At 52.6% G+C, this 16374-nt stretch overlaps 1 protein-coding gene and 1 long non-coding RNA gene across 7 annotated transcripts; one reads left to right on the forward strand and one right to left on the reverse strand.

The window, feature by feature from the left end:
* Positions 1 to 1045: 1045 nt before the first annotated feature.
* LOC109687803 (uncharacterized) lies at positions 1046 to 15986 on the reverse strand. Of its 5 annotated transcripts, none has more exons than XR_012441397.1 (5): positions 15894 to 15986; positions 7304 to 7454; positions 3241 to 3297; positions 2901 to 2991; positions 1046 to 1438 (listed from the first exon to the last, which is right to left on the reverse strand). It is a non-coding gene; the product is annotated as an uncharacterized lncRNA (long non-coding RNA). The 5 variants fall into 5 exon arrangements; XR_012441398.1 differs by lacking the exon at positions 1046 to 1438 and adding an exon at positions 2291 to 2612; XR_012441396.1 differs by lacking the exon at positions 1046 to 1438 and having other exon boundaries at positions 2291 to 2991; positions 3241 to 3293.
* Nmrk2 (nicotinamide riboside kinase 2) lies at positions 3932 to 8575 on the forward strand. 2 transcript variants are annotated; one of them, XM_020165864.2, is made up of 7 exons: positions 3938 to 4343; positions 5777 to 5867; positions 6326 to 6374; positions 6469 to 6625; positions 6941 to 7012; positions 7391 to 7497; positions 7779 to 8211. In XM_020165864.2, the coding sequence occupies exons 1-7, from the start codon at positions 4318 to 4320 to the stop codon at positions 7862 to 7864; spliced, it is 588 nt and encodes a 195-aa protein (XP_020021453.2). In that variant the 5' UTR covers positions 3938 to 4317; the 3' UTR covers positions 7865 to 8211. The 2 variants fall into 2 exon arrangements, with proteins under 2 accessions (XP_073910443.1, XP_020021453.2); XM_074054342.1 differs by lacking the exon at positions 6941 to 7012 and having other exon boundaries at positions 3932 to 4343; positions 7779 to 8575.
* Positions 15987 to 16374: the final 388 nt, after the last annotated feature.

Here is a 16374-nt window from a genome sequence, read left to right on the forward strand (position 1 = left end):
AGGTCACAGGAGGGCAGAGGGTAGGTTGAGGCAGTTGAACTTCTTTTAATGCATATGGAACGGAAAGAGTGTTTGTTTATTTCATGGTTTTCTGTTTGTCGTGGTAGTGGCCAGGCAGGTGCTCTACAACTGAGCCACACCCTGGGTTTTACAAAAGAAGAGAAGAAATACAAAGGAGGACTGGGCTGACCTGTAAGCCCCCAGCAGCCAGGAAGTTGGTATGTATTTCCTGGGGTCCCCACAAACTGGCAGACCAGAAATGTACTTGCTCACAGTTTTGGGGGCCAGAGTCCAAAATCAAGGTGTCTGAAGACTCCAGGGAAGAGCCTTCCTGCCTCTCCCAGCTTCTGGAGCTGCTGGAGTTTGAGTTTGTAGTTGCATCACTAAAGTCTCTGCCTGCGTTGTCATCTGGCTGCCCCCTCTATCTATGTCAAATTCCCCTCTCAGGAGGACCCCAGGATGATTCATTCCTTCTGACAGCATTTCATATTTATTTGTTTATTTGTTGGGTTTTTTTTTTTTTCTTTTTTGAAACAGGGTCTCTCTATATAGCCCTGACTAGCCTGGAACTCGCAATCCCCCTGCCTCAGTCTCCCCAGTGCTGGTATTATAGGTGGGTACTACTGTGCCTGCCTTCTCAAGCATGTAAATGTCAGCCTAGCACTTTTGTGGGCTCCTAACCTCAGGGAACTCACTGTGTGTGGGGGAGAGGGGGAATCCAGAAAGGCTTCCTGGGAGAGGCGCTGTCCAAGATGACACTCAATGGCCTGGGCAAAAGGAGTCAGAGGGAGGAAGGAAAAAGGGTAAGAAGACACTATGCAAAGGCCCTGTGGCAATGGCTGGCTTCTGAGGGCCTAGTGGGCCAATGGCAGGACCAGGGTTCAGCCTAACATTCTTAATGTGTTTCTGTTAAGTGCCAGGGGACTTGACACTTGATAGAATGTCCCTAAGATCCTTTCAGGAGGTCCCCAAGGTCAGTCACACATGGACAAAGATTACTTAAAGTATGAGATACATCAATAGATTTATTTATTTATTTATTGGTGGTACTGGGGTTTGAACTCAGGGCCTCACACTTGCTAGGCAGATGCTCCACCACTTGAGCCTCTCCACCAGCAGATCAAGAGATTTTAGTAGAACAGAGTATGAAAGAGACCATAAACCTCCAGTGGTCCAGCAGGGCTATAGAACAAAAAACAGCCTTGATTATCTGGAAAGAAAAGAAACTAGTCAAGCCATCTTCTCCTTTCTTCCTGTGGGGAGCAGGATTTTCTTCCTACACATCATCCAAACAGCCTGTCAAGACAGGCTGAATGAAGAAGCAGATAGGAAACTCTTGCTGTCTTCTGCTAACAGACATTTAAGATACTTGTAAAGATGGAGAATCAGGGCTGAGGTGTGGCACGTGCCACCTGAGGCCCTGGGTTCATCCTCAGCACTGCAAACAACAACGTAAAAGTTATAGTTACTAAGTTGAGTGCTGGTGGCTCACTCCTGTAATCCCAGCTACTCAGGAGGATGAGATCAGGAGGATCGCAGTTTGAAGCCAGACCAGGGAAACAGTTCATGAGACCCTATCTTGAAAAAACCCTTCACAAAAAAGGGCTGGAGGAGTGGCTCAAGGTGTAGGCCCTGAGTTCAAACCCCAGCACCACAAAAAAAAAAAAGATAGTTAAAAATAATGGATACTTATTTATTTTATATTGCCTTATGTTATTTATTTAAATAGCTTTAAAAACAGTTTCATGAAAAATAGTTATTTTTCATTTTAAAGGTCAGGTTAGGCTAACTACTACATATTATATTTAAATGTTAATGAATGCTTTAATTTTTTCTGTTTTAATTGGTAGTGTGGTAAATATAATCAATGACTATAATCCACTTCCTCAAAAGCTCCTTGGAGCCCTGAGACTTTGTTTTTTTATTGTCGTGCTGGATGTCGTGTGGCATTTACACAGGTTCTTACAATGCATCAAATATGTCACACTTGAGCTCCCCCTCCCAACCCCGAGTCTTCTTAGAGTACCCAGATGCGTGTGTGAGTCAGCTGTCCATTATGGTGACAAGCACCTGAGGCGATCAGCTCACAGAGGAAAGGTTAATCTGGGCTCATGGTGGCTGAGGCTCCAGTCCATGGTCAGGTGGCCCCGTGACACGTCAGTGCATCATGGCCGAAGCATGTGGCAGAGTGAAAGTGAAACCGGACTTTTGCACCCAAGACCCAAACTCCTGAGATCCCACATGCCAGGTCCGGCCACCCACCCCTTAAACATCAAATAAAAAGGCATGGTGAAGACAGAGAAAGGAGTTTATACCCAGCTCGGAACACGCTGTGGGAAGAGACAGAGTAAGCACTCAGTCCATCCTCAGCCATCTTCGGGGGACAGACATGAGTTATGGGTTTAAATAGACAACTGGGGACAGGGACAAGGTATAAATAAACAGTCCCAGTCCCAGGTGTGTTCTGGCTGACCAGTATCTCAGTCCTTGCTCCACGAGCAGAGCCCCGCAGGTGGTCCATCCTGAGGAAGGTCTACAGTTGGGTGTAGTTTTTCTCCCTTGCCATGAAGCTGTTACCTGTCTTTCTGGAATCCAAGGTGATTGCAAAGTGACTGCAAAGAGACTGGCTTAGGGCATAGACAGACACAAAATGGAGGCAGGGAAGCCAAGCTTCTCCTGTTTTTAGTTAACTCCTGGGCCTAAGTAAGGAGTCAGTGCCTTTCAGCAAAAGCAGTTTGAGCTCCTGTTACAAATCACTCACTGCTGGCCAGAAAGCGAAGAAGAGAGGAAGGGTTGCCAGAGTCTCCCTGACCCAGGCAAGGCCACGCCCCCAAGGAGCTAAGCCCCGCCTCTTAAAGTCTCCACCACGTCCCCCCAATAGCACCATGATGGAGACCAACCTTGAACACACAGACTTCTGGGGGTACCTCCTGACCTGAACCACAGCAACACGTCATGTCATGAGCTCTCGCCGGGCATGGGGTGTGACTCCTAACCCAAAATCAACAGCAGTTTGAACCCGGATGAGCAGCTGATGGTTGCATGGTTCTCAACCACAGGCTCCTTGTGGGTCCCAAGAGCCCTTTGGGCTCAACCTCCCCCCACTTCAGTATCTGATCACCCTTCCTATCTAACCAAATTCCTCCCCTCTTCCTCCACCCCAGGTAACATCTGGTCACCTGATTCTTTAGCAAGAATGTCATTAGACTAAAGGTGGAAATGTGGCAAGGTGACACCCACCTGAGACAGGAGGATCAAGAGTTCCAGGCCAGCCTGGCCTCCTTAGTGAGACCCTGTCTAGAAACAAAAACAAAATAAAACAAAGAAGAATCCCATTGTCCCCTTGGCCGCTCCTGGACTCTAAGGTATTCTGGGAGCTTGCGTCCCCTCTCCCTGTCCTGTGGCCAAACCCCACTGAGGCAGTGGCCTCTTGTTTCTGTTTTGAAATGTTTTCACAGTATTGCCCAGCTGGCCTTGAACTCGTGATGCTCTGTGAGAACCAGTGTGCCCCCTCTTCTGCCTGTTCAATTTAAGAAGTTGTAGAACTTTCTTTTCCTTTATCAATGACAGAGTATGAACAGGGTACCCCTCCCCCAAGTAGGGGTCTGATCCAAGTGGCTCAGGCCATGCCATCGGCAGGCAATAAATGACCTTGGTGTCACGCTAGGATTTTTCATCCAGGCTGGGTGACCAGCACAAAGCTGTCTTGTGACTCACCACTTGGGATTCTAAATCCACTTTAGCTGTTGTGTGTCTGGAAAGGAAGTTCCCTGCTGCGCTGGGCAGGGCAGGGTGGGGCTGGGGACAGAGATCTGGCAGTTGGTGTGTGTGGTGGGGACAAGGGGGGAGTGAGCTCCCCTTTCTTGGCCTCATAACAACCAGTCTTAATGTCAGGGTCAGATCAGGGGACACACGCAGGCAGGCGAGATATTTTTAGGGAGGGGGGAAAAAATGAGTGACCCGAGTTCTCTGGCCAAGAGAGGGGAGGAGGGAGAGCGACCCAGTGAGGAGGGGAGGGAGGAGGCAATGCTGATGGACCTGAAAGAGGAAGGAGGTTGGCCTGTGACTAATTTAGGCAAAAGGCATTCTGGAGCTATTTCCATTATGTATCCAACAGGTGCATCCCTATCTCCCTCAGGCCTCCTCCCCCGGGACGGCCTCCGGGCTGCCCAGGGCCTATAAATGCCCTGGTTTTGTCAATGGAGCTGGGACACCCAGGAGTGATTGCACAGCAGGGTTTCACCAGCTGGGCTGCCCGGGAGGCAGAGCAGCCTTGGAGGGAGCTGCCCCAACCCCCCTGTCCACCTCCCTGCAGACATGAAAGTGATCGTGGGCATCGGAGGGTGAGCAAGGAGGGCCTGGGGGGTGCAAAGGAGCAGAGGGGATGAGGGCCGTGGGTGCACAGAGGGGATCAGGGAATGAATGGAGGGCTGTCGGGGCCTGAGGTTGGTGGCCCACTGCCCAAGGTCTGAGTGCCTAGAGATTTCTCTGCGTTGGACATGAGGGGCTTCCACACCCCAGCGGAGGCAGGGGGCTGGAAGTGGGACCCAATAGTTCATTTTCCAAATGGAAATCATTTTCCTCCGATTTTACCCAGAGCCACGTATGGTGGCCAGGTGTGGTAGAACACACCTGTAATCTCAGTCCTTGGTAAGCTAAAGCAGGAAGATCGGGAGGTCAAGGCCAGACTGGGCTACATAGGGGGACCCTGAGTCCCAAAACATCAGTAATTAATTTAAAAACCATAGGAAAAGTATATCAAGGGTAGGCAGCCCCTGATAAAGTCATAAGGATACATGGGGTGGGGTCCCCAAAACATCATTCTGCCTGACAAGGTAAACCCTTCTGTAACAACCTAAATCAATCCCAGGCATTCTTGCAATATACTAGGTCCCTTTAGAAGGCTGCTGTCTGATACCCTGTCCCCATACCTAGTGTATGTCAGATCCCTGGCCAGCTACAAACTGGGGCAAAGGTCACTGGCTTCCAGAAAGTCTCTGATTTGTCTGTGGTCCTTGGTTGATCACCTAAGACCCAAGGTGACCCAGCCTCTTTGTCATAGGGTGACCCATTGTCCTGGTTTCCTCAAGACCTTCCTGGGGATGTGGGAGTTCCAGAAACTCCCAGGCAACCTAGGACAAGCTGGTTAACCTATCTTTCATTTGAATTTTCTTCTTTTGGTTTGAACTAGGGTGTGCATTGTTTTGTAAGTTGGGGGCACTTTTTCCCCTCTTTGCAGGGCTGAGCATGGAGCCTAGGGTCTCGTGCTTACCCAGGTGCTCTGCATCTGAGCCACACTTCAGCCTGTGTCATATTGCTCCCACTTTCAGGATTTGGTTCAAACTGCTAGTTTTTTCCATTATGAGGTTTTTGGGTTTTTGTTTTGTTTTGGTGGGATGGGGTTTGAACTCAGGGTTTTGCATTTACAAAGCTCTGTGCTTGAGCCACACCTCCAGTCCATTTTGCTCTGGTTATTTTGGAGATGGTGGAGGGGTAGGTCTTGTGAACTATTTGCCCCGGCTGGCCTCGAACCTTTATCTTCCCAATCTCGGCCTCCCAGGTTGCTAGGATTACAGATGTGAGCCACCACACCTGGCTCAGACTCATTTTCTCTATTTAAAAGAATAAAATAAAGGCTCTTTAGGGGCTGAGGTGTGGCTCAGTGGTGAGTGCTTGCCTAGCATGCATGAGGCCCTAGGTTCCATTCCCAACCCAATCCCCCCCAAAAAATGGTGTCAGCTCAGGGCCAGCATTCTCACTCCTCCTCTCTCTGCAGAGTGACCAACAGTGGCAAGACCACATTGACCAACAGCCTGCACAAGGCATTGCCCAATTGCTGTGTGATCCATCAAGATGAGTTTTTCAAGGTGGCACCCTCAACTGAGGTGGACGGGGCTGGAGCGGGGGAGGGGTAGACTGCCCTGTCATAGTCCCTACTCCTGGTCTGACCCTCCCGGGTTGCCCTGGGCTAGTTGGGACCAGGAGGGGACAGTGTTCTCATTGATAGCATGCATGTAGCCCATTCCCATGGGACACCCCTACAGTGGGGAACACCTTTAGGCCAACAGAAAGAGGGGGTCAGCATTACTGTGGCCTTCTGGGGGGTTCTCCATAACCCCTGTGCTCCTTCACGTTTCCATCTGCGAAACGGTCTCTCACTTGCTGCTTCACGGAGGGTGAGCGAGAGTCTCCCAGGGGCAGCCTGGACCCCGCCCTCCTGGGACCTCAGAGCCCGTATGTAGGGGCACCCAGCAGCCCCCAAGAGGGTGAGGTTGGCTAGGCAGGACCAAGAGCTGATCCCAGGGCTTGGGTTCCTCTGTTTCAGCCCCAAGACCAAATAGCGGTTGGGGAGGACGGTTTCAAACAGTGGGACGGTAAGGACAATGATCACCTCCCTGTCCCCTGCTGTCCCTCTACAGTCCCCTGGGTCCCTGGCCTTCCCTTGACGTTTGTTCTCCCTGTTCCCAGTGCTGGAGTCTCTGGACATGGAGGCCATGCTGAGCACAGTGCAGGCCTGGGTAAAAAGCCCCCAGAAATTCGCCCGTGCCCATGGTGTCAGCGTCCAGTCAGATGCTTCAGACACCCACATCCTGCTTCTAGAAGGTTTCCTGATCTACAGTTACAAGTGAGCGTCTGCCCGCGCTCCTGCCCTCCCTGAGCATGGCCACATCTCTGCTGTGACAGACAGAAGACCAAGGGCTGGGGGTGGGGGTTCAGCCATAGACCCAGAAAGCCTTCTAGAACCTCAGCCTTGTCAGGTAGAGTAGCAATCTGGGCTGGACACCCTGTGTTCCTGTGTGACCTTGGGTACCACAGCATCCGTCTCTGTGCCTGTCCAAACTGGGGGAGCAGGAAGATTCCATTCCCAGGGGTTGACGAAGGAATGCTGGCCAATCCCCGTTCCGTCCAACACTGACTGTGTCCCCCACCCCTTGCCCAGGCCCCTGTTGGACGTCTACAGCCGCCGGTACTTCCTGACTGTCCCATATGAAGAAAGCAGACAGAGAAGAAGGTGGGCGGCAGGTGGGGGCGGGCTGGGCTGCAGACCCTGTCCCGGTTTCCCAAGTGGCTTTGTGGTGAGTCCAGAAATGCCCACTGGACGCAGGGCCTCCCCAAGCCAGCAGACTGCAGACAGCGTGAACTTGGCTGGTTCATGGTCTGTCACAGAGCCCTGAACCCACATCCACCCGTTCCTGGCATCTCCTGAGCCCGCAGGGAAAAAAGTTAGAAGTCGGGGCCCCCAGCCAGGGGCCTTGATTTAGAGACCATCCCCCTCCCCAGGGGTAATTGGTGGTACTGGGACCTGCTTTGGGGTATCCCCAGGATCTGCTCTTGACACCACCCTTGCGTGACCAGCCTGTTGCTCCTTCTTGCCTGGCTCCCTCTGCAGGACCCGCAAGTACGTGGTTGCTGATCCCCCAGGCGTCTTCGAGGGCCATGTGTGGCCCATGTACCTGAAGTATAAACAGGAGATGGAGGCAGATGGTGTGGAAGTGGGTGAGTCCTGGAGCCAGACGAGGCTTTGCACTGGAAGGCTCAGATCCCAGCCTCTGCCCATGCTCTAGCCTCCGATCCTCGCTGCTTCCATTTGGGAAACCTGGAAGTCCTTCCTTGAGTCTCATCCCTAGTCTTTCTTGCTGTCAGTTCCCCAGACCGTTTTATCCCAGCAGCCTGACTTGGCAGATCAGCTGCTTCCTGACCCAGCAGACCATCTGTCCCCATGTACTGACTGCCTCCTTCCTGAGGCGACCCCGGTGACCTCTGGTCTCTTATTCCAGTGTATTTAGATGGCATGCAGCCCCGGGAGGAGCTGGTCCACCAAGTCCTGGAGGACATTCAGAACATGCTTCTAAACTGCTCCTAGGTGGTGTCCACCCTGCCGGGCTGCAGGGACTCTGGGCACAATTCTAGCCACAGAACAGCCAGGCCTGCAGTGATCAGGTTGGACACTGTGACCATTTCCCTTTGAGGAGTCTGTACATAGGACGGGGGATTGGGGAAAAGCATACTCCCACGCGGTGTCTCAGGGCCCTGGGACCCAGCCCTGGGATGCTTTGCCACTTCACCACATCTTCATATTAAACTTGGCCCAGTTTTTATAACTCTTGGGGTCTAGCGTATTCTGTACAAGGACCTTCTGCTCCTCCGCTGGTTCCTGGTGGCTCTAAGGATGCTACTGACAGAGAGCCCTGGCCACTCACAGTCTCCACCTGTTGAGAACTTTGCCAATGTGACCCTGGGGACTCAGTTTACCTAAACAGGAAATTTCCCGAGCTTTCAACCAACAGCTGGGGTGACACAGGAGGCCTGAGCTTTTCCCTTCTCTTGGTTGAGCCTCACCTTCTCCTGTCCAATCCTTGTCCTTTCTTTGTGACTAAAGCTGTACCTGCTTTGTAGGGTCATTCAGATTTTTCCATGACCTAAAATACCCATAAAGCACACACGTCCTGTCCAGGGACCAAGCCTGCTCCCTCTCCAAGAGAACTCATGCTTCCCTGAGCCCTCCTGGCAGCCTCAGCGTGACATGTTATTATTTTTGCCCATTCAGAGTAACTGGGATTTGAACCTGGGTCTCCCTTTCTGTGGACATTCTTTTTGCCTGCAGTGGCTGAAAGGTCTGTGGAGAGCCCAGGATTGGAGGGGTGGTGATGGGGCACCTGAGGGAGACACTCCATGGCCACCAGTCCCCACCGTCAGTCCAGAAAGACAAAAACAATTCCGCAGTCCAGAATGGCATGAATGGGGGAAATTATGAATGAAAAAAGGACAGAAAGAATGAATTGCCATATAATTGAGCAATTCTATTCCTTCAAATATACCCCAAATAATTGAAAACAGGTGATCAAATGAAAACAGGTACACAAATTTATCACAACAGGCAAAATGTGGACACAACCCAGGTGTCCATCAATGGACAGGCGGACACACAAAGCATGCTCCATCCACACACTGGAATAGGACGAGGTTCTGCCCCACACTACAACATGGAGGACCTCAGGACACGGTGCTCAGTGAGAGGAGCAGACACACAAGCACACAGCATGTGACTCCATTGATAGGACACGTCCAGAACAGGATCAAGGGACAGGAAGTGGACTCGTGGGGACCAGGGCTGGGGAGGGGTGGTGGGACTGCTCATGGGGCAATGGAAAGTTCTGTTCAAGAACTAGATAGAGGTGATGGCTGCACAGCATTGTGATGAGCTGGACTGTGCATTGCACCTTGAGAGGTAAAGCGCAAGAGCGGGAAGGAGGGAGGAGGAGGCACGGCCCAACGCAGGCACTGATATGATTTTAGGCAGGCAGGATAGATCTGCAGAGGCACAGGGGTCCCCAAGTGCAGGGAGAGTCCAGACAGCTTCCTTGCTGTGTTTGTAGTCAGCAGGATGAGGAGAGGCTGTAGGATGGGAAGCTTGGGTGTCCAGAGCCTTGTCCCCCACATGGCACATGGCCAGGTCTGTCACCTCACTGTCTGCCTCAGCCCCACTGCCCCTGCTTTCTACATTGGGGGTCTGTGCTATGGGGTCTCCATGAGCTTTGAAGCTCCCTGCCTTCTTTCAGGGATGGGTCAGGTGCTGGGTCAGTCTTATAAGGTCTGTCTCTGTGGGTGCCCCATCTTGCCTCTGTCCAGCCTTGGGTTAGGGGACCCCAACCTCTGGGAAATTGCTAGCTTCCTATGTCCAGTTGCCCAGCTGTGACCCCTTCTAAACACGCCCGTTCTGCAGCAGAAATAACCCTTATCAGCAGACAATGGCTACACTTCTTCACACGTTGGGCCTCAAAATCAGGCACAAGGCAGGGCATGGATGAGAATGTAAAGCAGACAGACAGATGGACAGATACAGGGACAGACAAATAGATACATTGATGTAGGCAAAGATAGGTAGGAGGATGGATGGGTGGATGGGTGGATGGATGGGTGGGTGGATGGATGGGTGGGTGGGTGGATGGTGGATGGATGGATGGGTGGATGGATGGATGGATGGATCGGTGGATGGATGGATGGATGGATGGATAGATGGTGGGTGGATGGATGGATGGGTGGATGGATGGGTGGGTGGGTGGGTGGGTGGATGGATGGGTGGATGGGTGGATGGGTGGATGGGTGGATGGATGGATGGATGGATGGATAGATGGTGGGTGGATGGATGGATGGGTGGATGGATGGATGGGTGGGTGGATGGTGGATGGATGGATGGGTGGATGGGTGGATGGATGGATGGGTGGATGGATGGATGGGTGGGTGGGTGGATGGATGGGTGGATGGATGGATGGATGGATGGATAGATGGTGGGTGGATGGATGGATGGGTGGATGGATGGGTGGGTGGGTGGGTGGGTGGATGGATGGGTGGGTGGATGGTGGATGGATGGATGGGTGGATGGGTGGATGGGTGGATGGATGGGTGGATGGATGGGTGGGTGGGTGGGTGGGTGGATGGATGGGTGGATGGGTGGGTGGGTGGATGGATGGGTGGGTGGATGGATGGGTGGGTGGATGGATGGGTGGGTGGATGGTGGATGGATGGATGGATGGATGGGTGGATGGATGGATGGATGGATGGATGGGTGGATGGGTGGATGGGTGGATGGGTGGGTGGATGGGTGGATGGATGGGTGGGTGGATGGATGGATGGATGGGTGGATGGGTGGATGGGTGGATGGATGGATGGATGGATGGGTGGATGGATAGACGGTGGGTGGATGGATGGGTCAGTTTATGGATAGATAAAATGTATAAATTAGGCAAAGAGACCAACTGTAAATAACAATAAAATAGAATAATTATAATTATATACCTTATTAAAATTTATTTTAAAAATTACAAATTTTCTGAAATTTTCCAATTTATATATTCACACTGCAGTTGACGTCAGGTAACTGAATCCACAGAAAGCAAACTTTCAGACCAGGGGAGGGAACTAGACATGGGTCACTTGACTATAGCCCACGTTTCTGCAGTTTGAGAACTAAGAATCATTTTTATTTATTTTTTTGTTTTTGTGGTGCTAGTGTTTGAACTCAGGGCCTCCCATATGCTAGGCAGGAGCTCTACCACTGAGCCACACCCCCAGCCCTTTTTCCACGTTAGTTATTTTTCAGGGAAGGGCTCAAATTTTTGCCCTGGGATTGGCCTCAGACCTCAATCCTTCTACCTGTGGCCTCCCATGTAGTTGGAGTCACAGATTTGCATCACTACTCTGGGCTTATTTGTTGAAATGGGACTTCACTAACTTTTTCCCAGGGCTAGCCTTGAACCTCAGTCCTCCTGATCTCCACCTGTCTAGGAGCTGAGATTACAGATGTGAAGCACTTTACCTGGGCCTATCTTTTTATTTTTTTATTTCTTTACGTCTCTGGTGGGCCTGGAGACGGAACCCTGGTCCTCTTGCATGCTGGGCAAGTGCTTACCTCTGAGTTACCTTTTTACATTTTTAAATGATCAGAGAAGAAAAACCAGGACTAAGTAAATTTTCCAACACATTCAACAGATGGAATTCAAATCTCAGTGTCTATAAATAAAGTTTTATTGGCACACAGCTCTGCCCTCTTATGTACATGTGATTTGATACTGTGTTGTGCTATTAACAGCAGAGATTGTCTGGTCTGCAGAACCAAAAATATTTGCCATCTGCTCCTTTGCAGAAAATGTGTGCTGACTGGTGTGGCGTATGTAAGTTCTAGAGTGGAGGACCACGGGGACACATGCAGCTTGTGACCAGGCGATGACTGAGGACCCTATGGCCCAGAGGGCAGGAAGAGTTGGCACCAAGGAGAACTGCAGACTTGCCAAGGCTTGCCCTTTGCCACAGGCACGTAGTGTGATCAGGCTGATCTGTCTGTGCCCAAAATAGTCCAGGGGGAGGGACTGGGACATGGAAGAGGTGGCCTTAGGGCAGCCAACCTCCTGCCTGACCACTATTACACTCTGGTTACTGTTGAGATAGAGAGAAAGAGGCAGGCGGGGGTGGGGAGTGGAAGAAGCAGTAGCAGTAGAGTAACAAAGTCAGAGAAGGGGAAATGACAAGTGTTGGTGAAGATGTGGAGAGATTGGCCACCTCACGTGTAGTTGGAAATATACCATGGCAAGCCTCTGTGGGAAACCATATGGAGGGTCCTTGTGGTGTGGTGGATCACACCTGTAATCCCAGCACTCGGGAAGCTGAGGCAGGAGGATTGAGATTTCCAGGCCAACTGAGGCCCTGTCTCAAAAAACCCCACAAAACAGCCAGGCGTCAGTGGCTCACACCTGAAATCCTAACTACTTGGGAGGTTGATTGAGATCAGGAGGATCTCAGTTCAAGACTACCCTGGGAAAATAGTTCAAGAGACCCCATCTCCAAAATAACCAGAGCAAGTTGGAGAGCCTGCTTTGCAAGCGGGAAGCCCTGAGTTCTAACTCCAGTCCCAGCAAAAAGGAAAAAAAAAAAAAAAAGGAAGAACAGAGAGAGTGGGGTGCGGCTTAGTGGAGCTGGAGGCCTGGGCTCATTTCCAGCACCCCTAAAGGAAATCCTGACACCTGCTACAACAAGGACAGACCTGAAGGACACAGTGCTCAGTGAAATGAGCAGACCCAGAAGGACACACACTACAGGACGCCACTCACAGGAGGACCCTAGAGTCACAGAGACACAGAGCTAGGAAGCAGGATTGTGGCGCCAGGAGCAGGAAGGGGAGGGGAGTTAGCGTTGGATGGGGACAGAGAGCTTTGGTTTGGGGACATGGAAGGTTCTGGAGATGGATGGTGGGGACAGCAGCACAGCCACGTGAGTGTGTTCAATGCACTTAAAATGGGACATTTTACAATATGTGCATTTTATCAATTTTTTTAAAAGAATAAGAAGAGTACCAATGGAACTTTTCTGGTTTTAACCCTGGAAGTCCTGTGTTCCTGCACACCAGGAGTTTTGGCCACCATGATGGGGACAAACTGTGGGTCGCTATTCCATGACCCACGCCTGTGGAGTTCAGAGACGAAGGGTTCCTTGTCCAAGAGGACACTTAGCACACAGATTTGAACTCAGGTCTGCTAAATGCCCACCCTGCAGCCTTCCCTGGCTGAGGGAGCAGGGTCAGGCCATTCGGTCCTCTTGCTGGCTTCCGTTTCTCTGCCATGTGCTGGGAGCCCTCTAGAGGGATTGGAGGGACCTTCATGGCCTCAGTGACACTGAGCTGAACCAGGAAAAACCCAGCCGCTCCAGCAACCCAGACTCGTCAGATGCGTGTCCCTATTGCCCCCGGCACCCCAATTGTAGACAAGATGCCCTGAGACAGGTAACCTGGAACACAAGAAGGTGCCTCTGGAATCTAGCTGCCTCCCCGGGGCAGGTACCGGCTGACTTAGTTTCCTCTTGTCTGCTCGGCATGGTGCAGTGGTGTTCTTATTCACTATGGTGAGCAGCCGAGGCCAGGCGCCATCCCAGACTGGTCCAGGAGAGCAGGGAGGCATTTACACCTGCCAGATGTGTGCTGGAGCTCAGAATTCCCTCCAGCACTGTGTGATGCAAGGATCACAAGTTCAAGGCCAGCCAGGGCTACATAATGAAACCCTATCTCAAAATAAAACAGAAAGAAAGGGTGGACTTGCATTCAAGGCCAGGTTGTCTAGACCAGGAACCTAGGCTGCCCACTGCCTCTGGTCTCCTGGAATTGCTTCCCAAAACCTTCAGCAGAGCCAGCGCCCCCCTGGTTTGGCCCTTCTGGGTCCCTTCCGCCTGCCGCCGGGACAGGAAGCTGAGGCCACCGACCCACCTCCAAGCTTGTATTTGCTGGTTTCCTCTTATTTGACTGATTTTTAACCACATTCACTTGATCAGGAATTTTCTGATACACATTCAAATAATCCAGAGAACTATTAAAACTAAATCCTCTTGCTCAGGAATCTTGTCATTTCATCTCCAAGGACGCCAGGCACGAGGCACTTCCTCCCTAAACCGTTCAAGGTCGTGAACACTTGAAGCTCAGTGGGCCTCACCTGGGGGGCAATTTTGTCCCCCTGGGAATCTGTGCCATATCTGAGGACACCTGTGTCTGGCGTGACAGGGGAGCTCCTCTCATGGAGTGGGTGGAGGCCAGGGACACTGCTCAGTGCCACACATGGCCCAGGTCATTCTGCCCCCGCCCCCCAAGAATGACCCAGTGTCCACAGCACCCAGGGCAGAAACCTGCTCAAAGAGCAGTGATGGCTCTAGCCCTGTCCCCTGCCCACCTCCAGGAGCCCCAGGTGGGACATATTTTGCCACCAAACCCTGCGAGAGGCTGAGAAGCCACAAAGTTTCCCAAGCTTGACAACAGGCTTGTGTCCAGTACTCCTCCCGGCCCAGTCATCCCCCAGCCCTGATGAACTTGGCCTGGCTCTGTAGATGGTCCACTGCCCAGGAGTCCCCCTGTCTCGATCCTTTACGAGACCTCAGGTGACAGGAAAGGCAAAGGATCTTGGAGCTGCCTGTCCCAGAGCGCAAAGTTCAGAGCTGGCCTTCTGCATTCCTTTGTGAGGTCTGGGGACACGCACACCTGGGCAGTCCCTGTTTGGAGAATCCTGAGTGGCTTTTCCTAAAATTGTCTCCAGATTCCTGGAATGACGGGGGTGCGGGAGGGGCCTGGCTGCAATGTGACTTCTCAGTGACTTCCCTGGTTAGGAAGCAGATCTGTAGTCCTTTCCCTTCTGGGCAAATCTGACCCCACCCAAGCTACTGCCGGATGGACAGACGGACAGATGGACAGATAGCCTCCCATTCAGGATCAGAGTGCCCTGTCTCCACGTCTCCCCCATGGGGGTCACCCAGCCCCAGGATGTTCACCCCCAAAGTCCTAAGAGCCACCTGGAGAGAGAGCGGGGAACCAACCAGAACCATGGCACTGAGTCTCTGGGTGGTGCCGGCAAGGTGCATGCAGCCCCCTCCCCCTTCCTTGCTGTCTGGGTCGGGCCCTCCACCCCCACTCCGGCATCTGTCACCACATCAAGTGGCACTCAGCGGTCTCTTAATCAGCAGTTATTCTGCCACCAACACCACCTCCACCCTTACCCAGAGCCCCACCTGGGCCAACATAGTCACTTCAAAAGGCTACCCAGCTCGGGCACCCCGTCCTTCAGCCACCAGGTCCCTCATTGGGGGGAGGTTCTTGGGGCTGACTGGGGGACCAGCCAGAGCCAGGGGGGAGGAGCAGGCTGAAGGGGACAGGGATTAATGGCCTCAGATGCCCCATGCTGTCTACCATAGCCCAGGGCCCCCGAAACCTGCCCAGAACTCTCTGGGGGGAGACTGAGGCTCCCAGAAATGGGCTCACCACCCTCGTCATCTTTTCCAGCACTCACAAGGTCTAGAAAAAAACTTGAATCAAAAGGACAAGGGCCTGTTGCCCTCCACGGTGGGGGGGCACAAGTGACAGTGGGATCAGGTGATTTCCTGGGGTTCCATCAATACAAATGAGGCTCCCAGAAGGATGTCTCCAAAACGTTAAACCCCAGGATACCCGGGATGGGGGGGGGGAGAGAGGCCCCACCTCGGTCCCTGCCTTTTACCCTCCACAGCAAAACTCATGCATTCTTGGGGTCACCTGGCTTGATGCAAGGGTTCCTGGCTCTGTCCCCTTGAGGGTAAGGGGACTGGAGGAAAAGTCCAGACCCTGGACAGTATGGTCACCACCTGCAACTCCCCCCAGGTCATCTTCCCCACCCACCCTCAGGCTGGGACAGGCCTGGGCCACCGAACCTCCTGGGACAATTAAGTGCCACCAAGGATCTATGTGTCACTGGTCCTTTGGAGGGGGGGAACGTCTCGTTTCAACACTGTTCTGTGTCTGACTTTTCAGGCTGCCACTGCCACCGCCACATGGGGCGGATGTTTTGCCGGGGGCTGGGCAGAGGGCAAGGGGCGATGGTTCGGGTACTTACTTTTCTTTTTGTCTCACACAGTGGGGCTTAAAGTTCTCAGGGGCTGAAGGAGCCGCTCGGGGCTGGCCGGCCTGGCTTTATAGCCACAGCGCCCTGTGCTCTGGGCACATGTGTCTGGTTATTAATAACGGCTGCAGCGTCTTGCCCAACTATGGTCAAGAGCAGTGCCACCATGAACCTGACCAGACTCAGCCCTGCTCCCTGCACCTGCTCTGGGTGGGACAAATGGCACACGGTGCCCTCTGACTTACAAAAGGCAGTGTCACTCACTTGACCTCACAGGACTTGCCCAGTGCTACATCCAAGCCCTCAGACGGATGAGACTGCAGTAGCTTGGGGACGCCTCGGGCGTGCTGGACCCTGGCTCTCCCCTACCTTCCACCCCGGCCACTCTGTGCGGCAGACTCAGTTCCTCCCTCGGGCGGGCGGGGGGTACAAAAGTGGCTCAGAGACGTGATTCGGCTTTCCAAGAGCCTAGGGG

Source organism: Castor canadensis, chromosome 14, assembly GCF_047511655.1.
Source record: "Castor canadensis chromosome 14, mCasCan1.hap1v2, whole genome shotgun sequence".
Taxonomy (NCBI): Eukaryota; Metazoa; Chordata; class Mammalia; order Rodentia; family Castoridae; genus Castor; species Castor canadensis.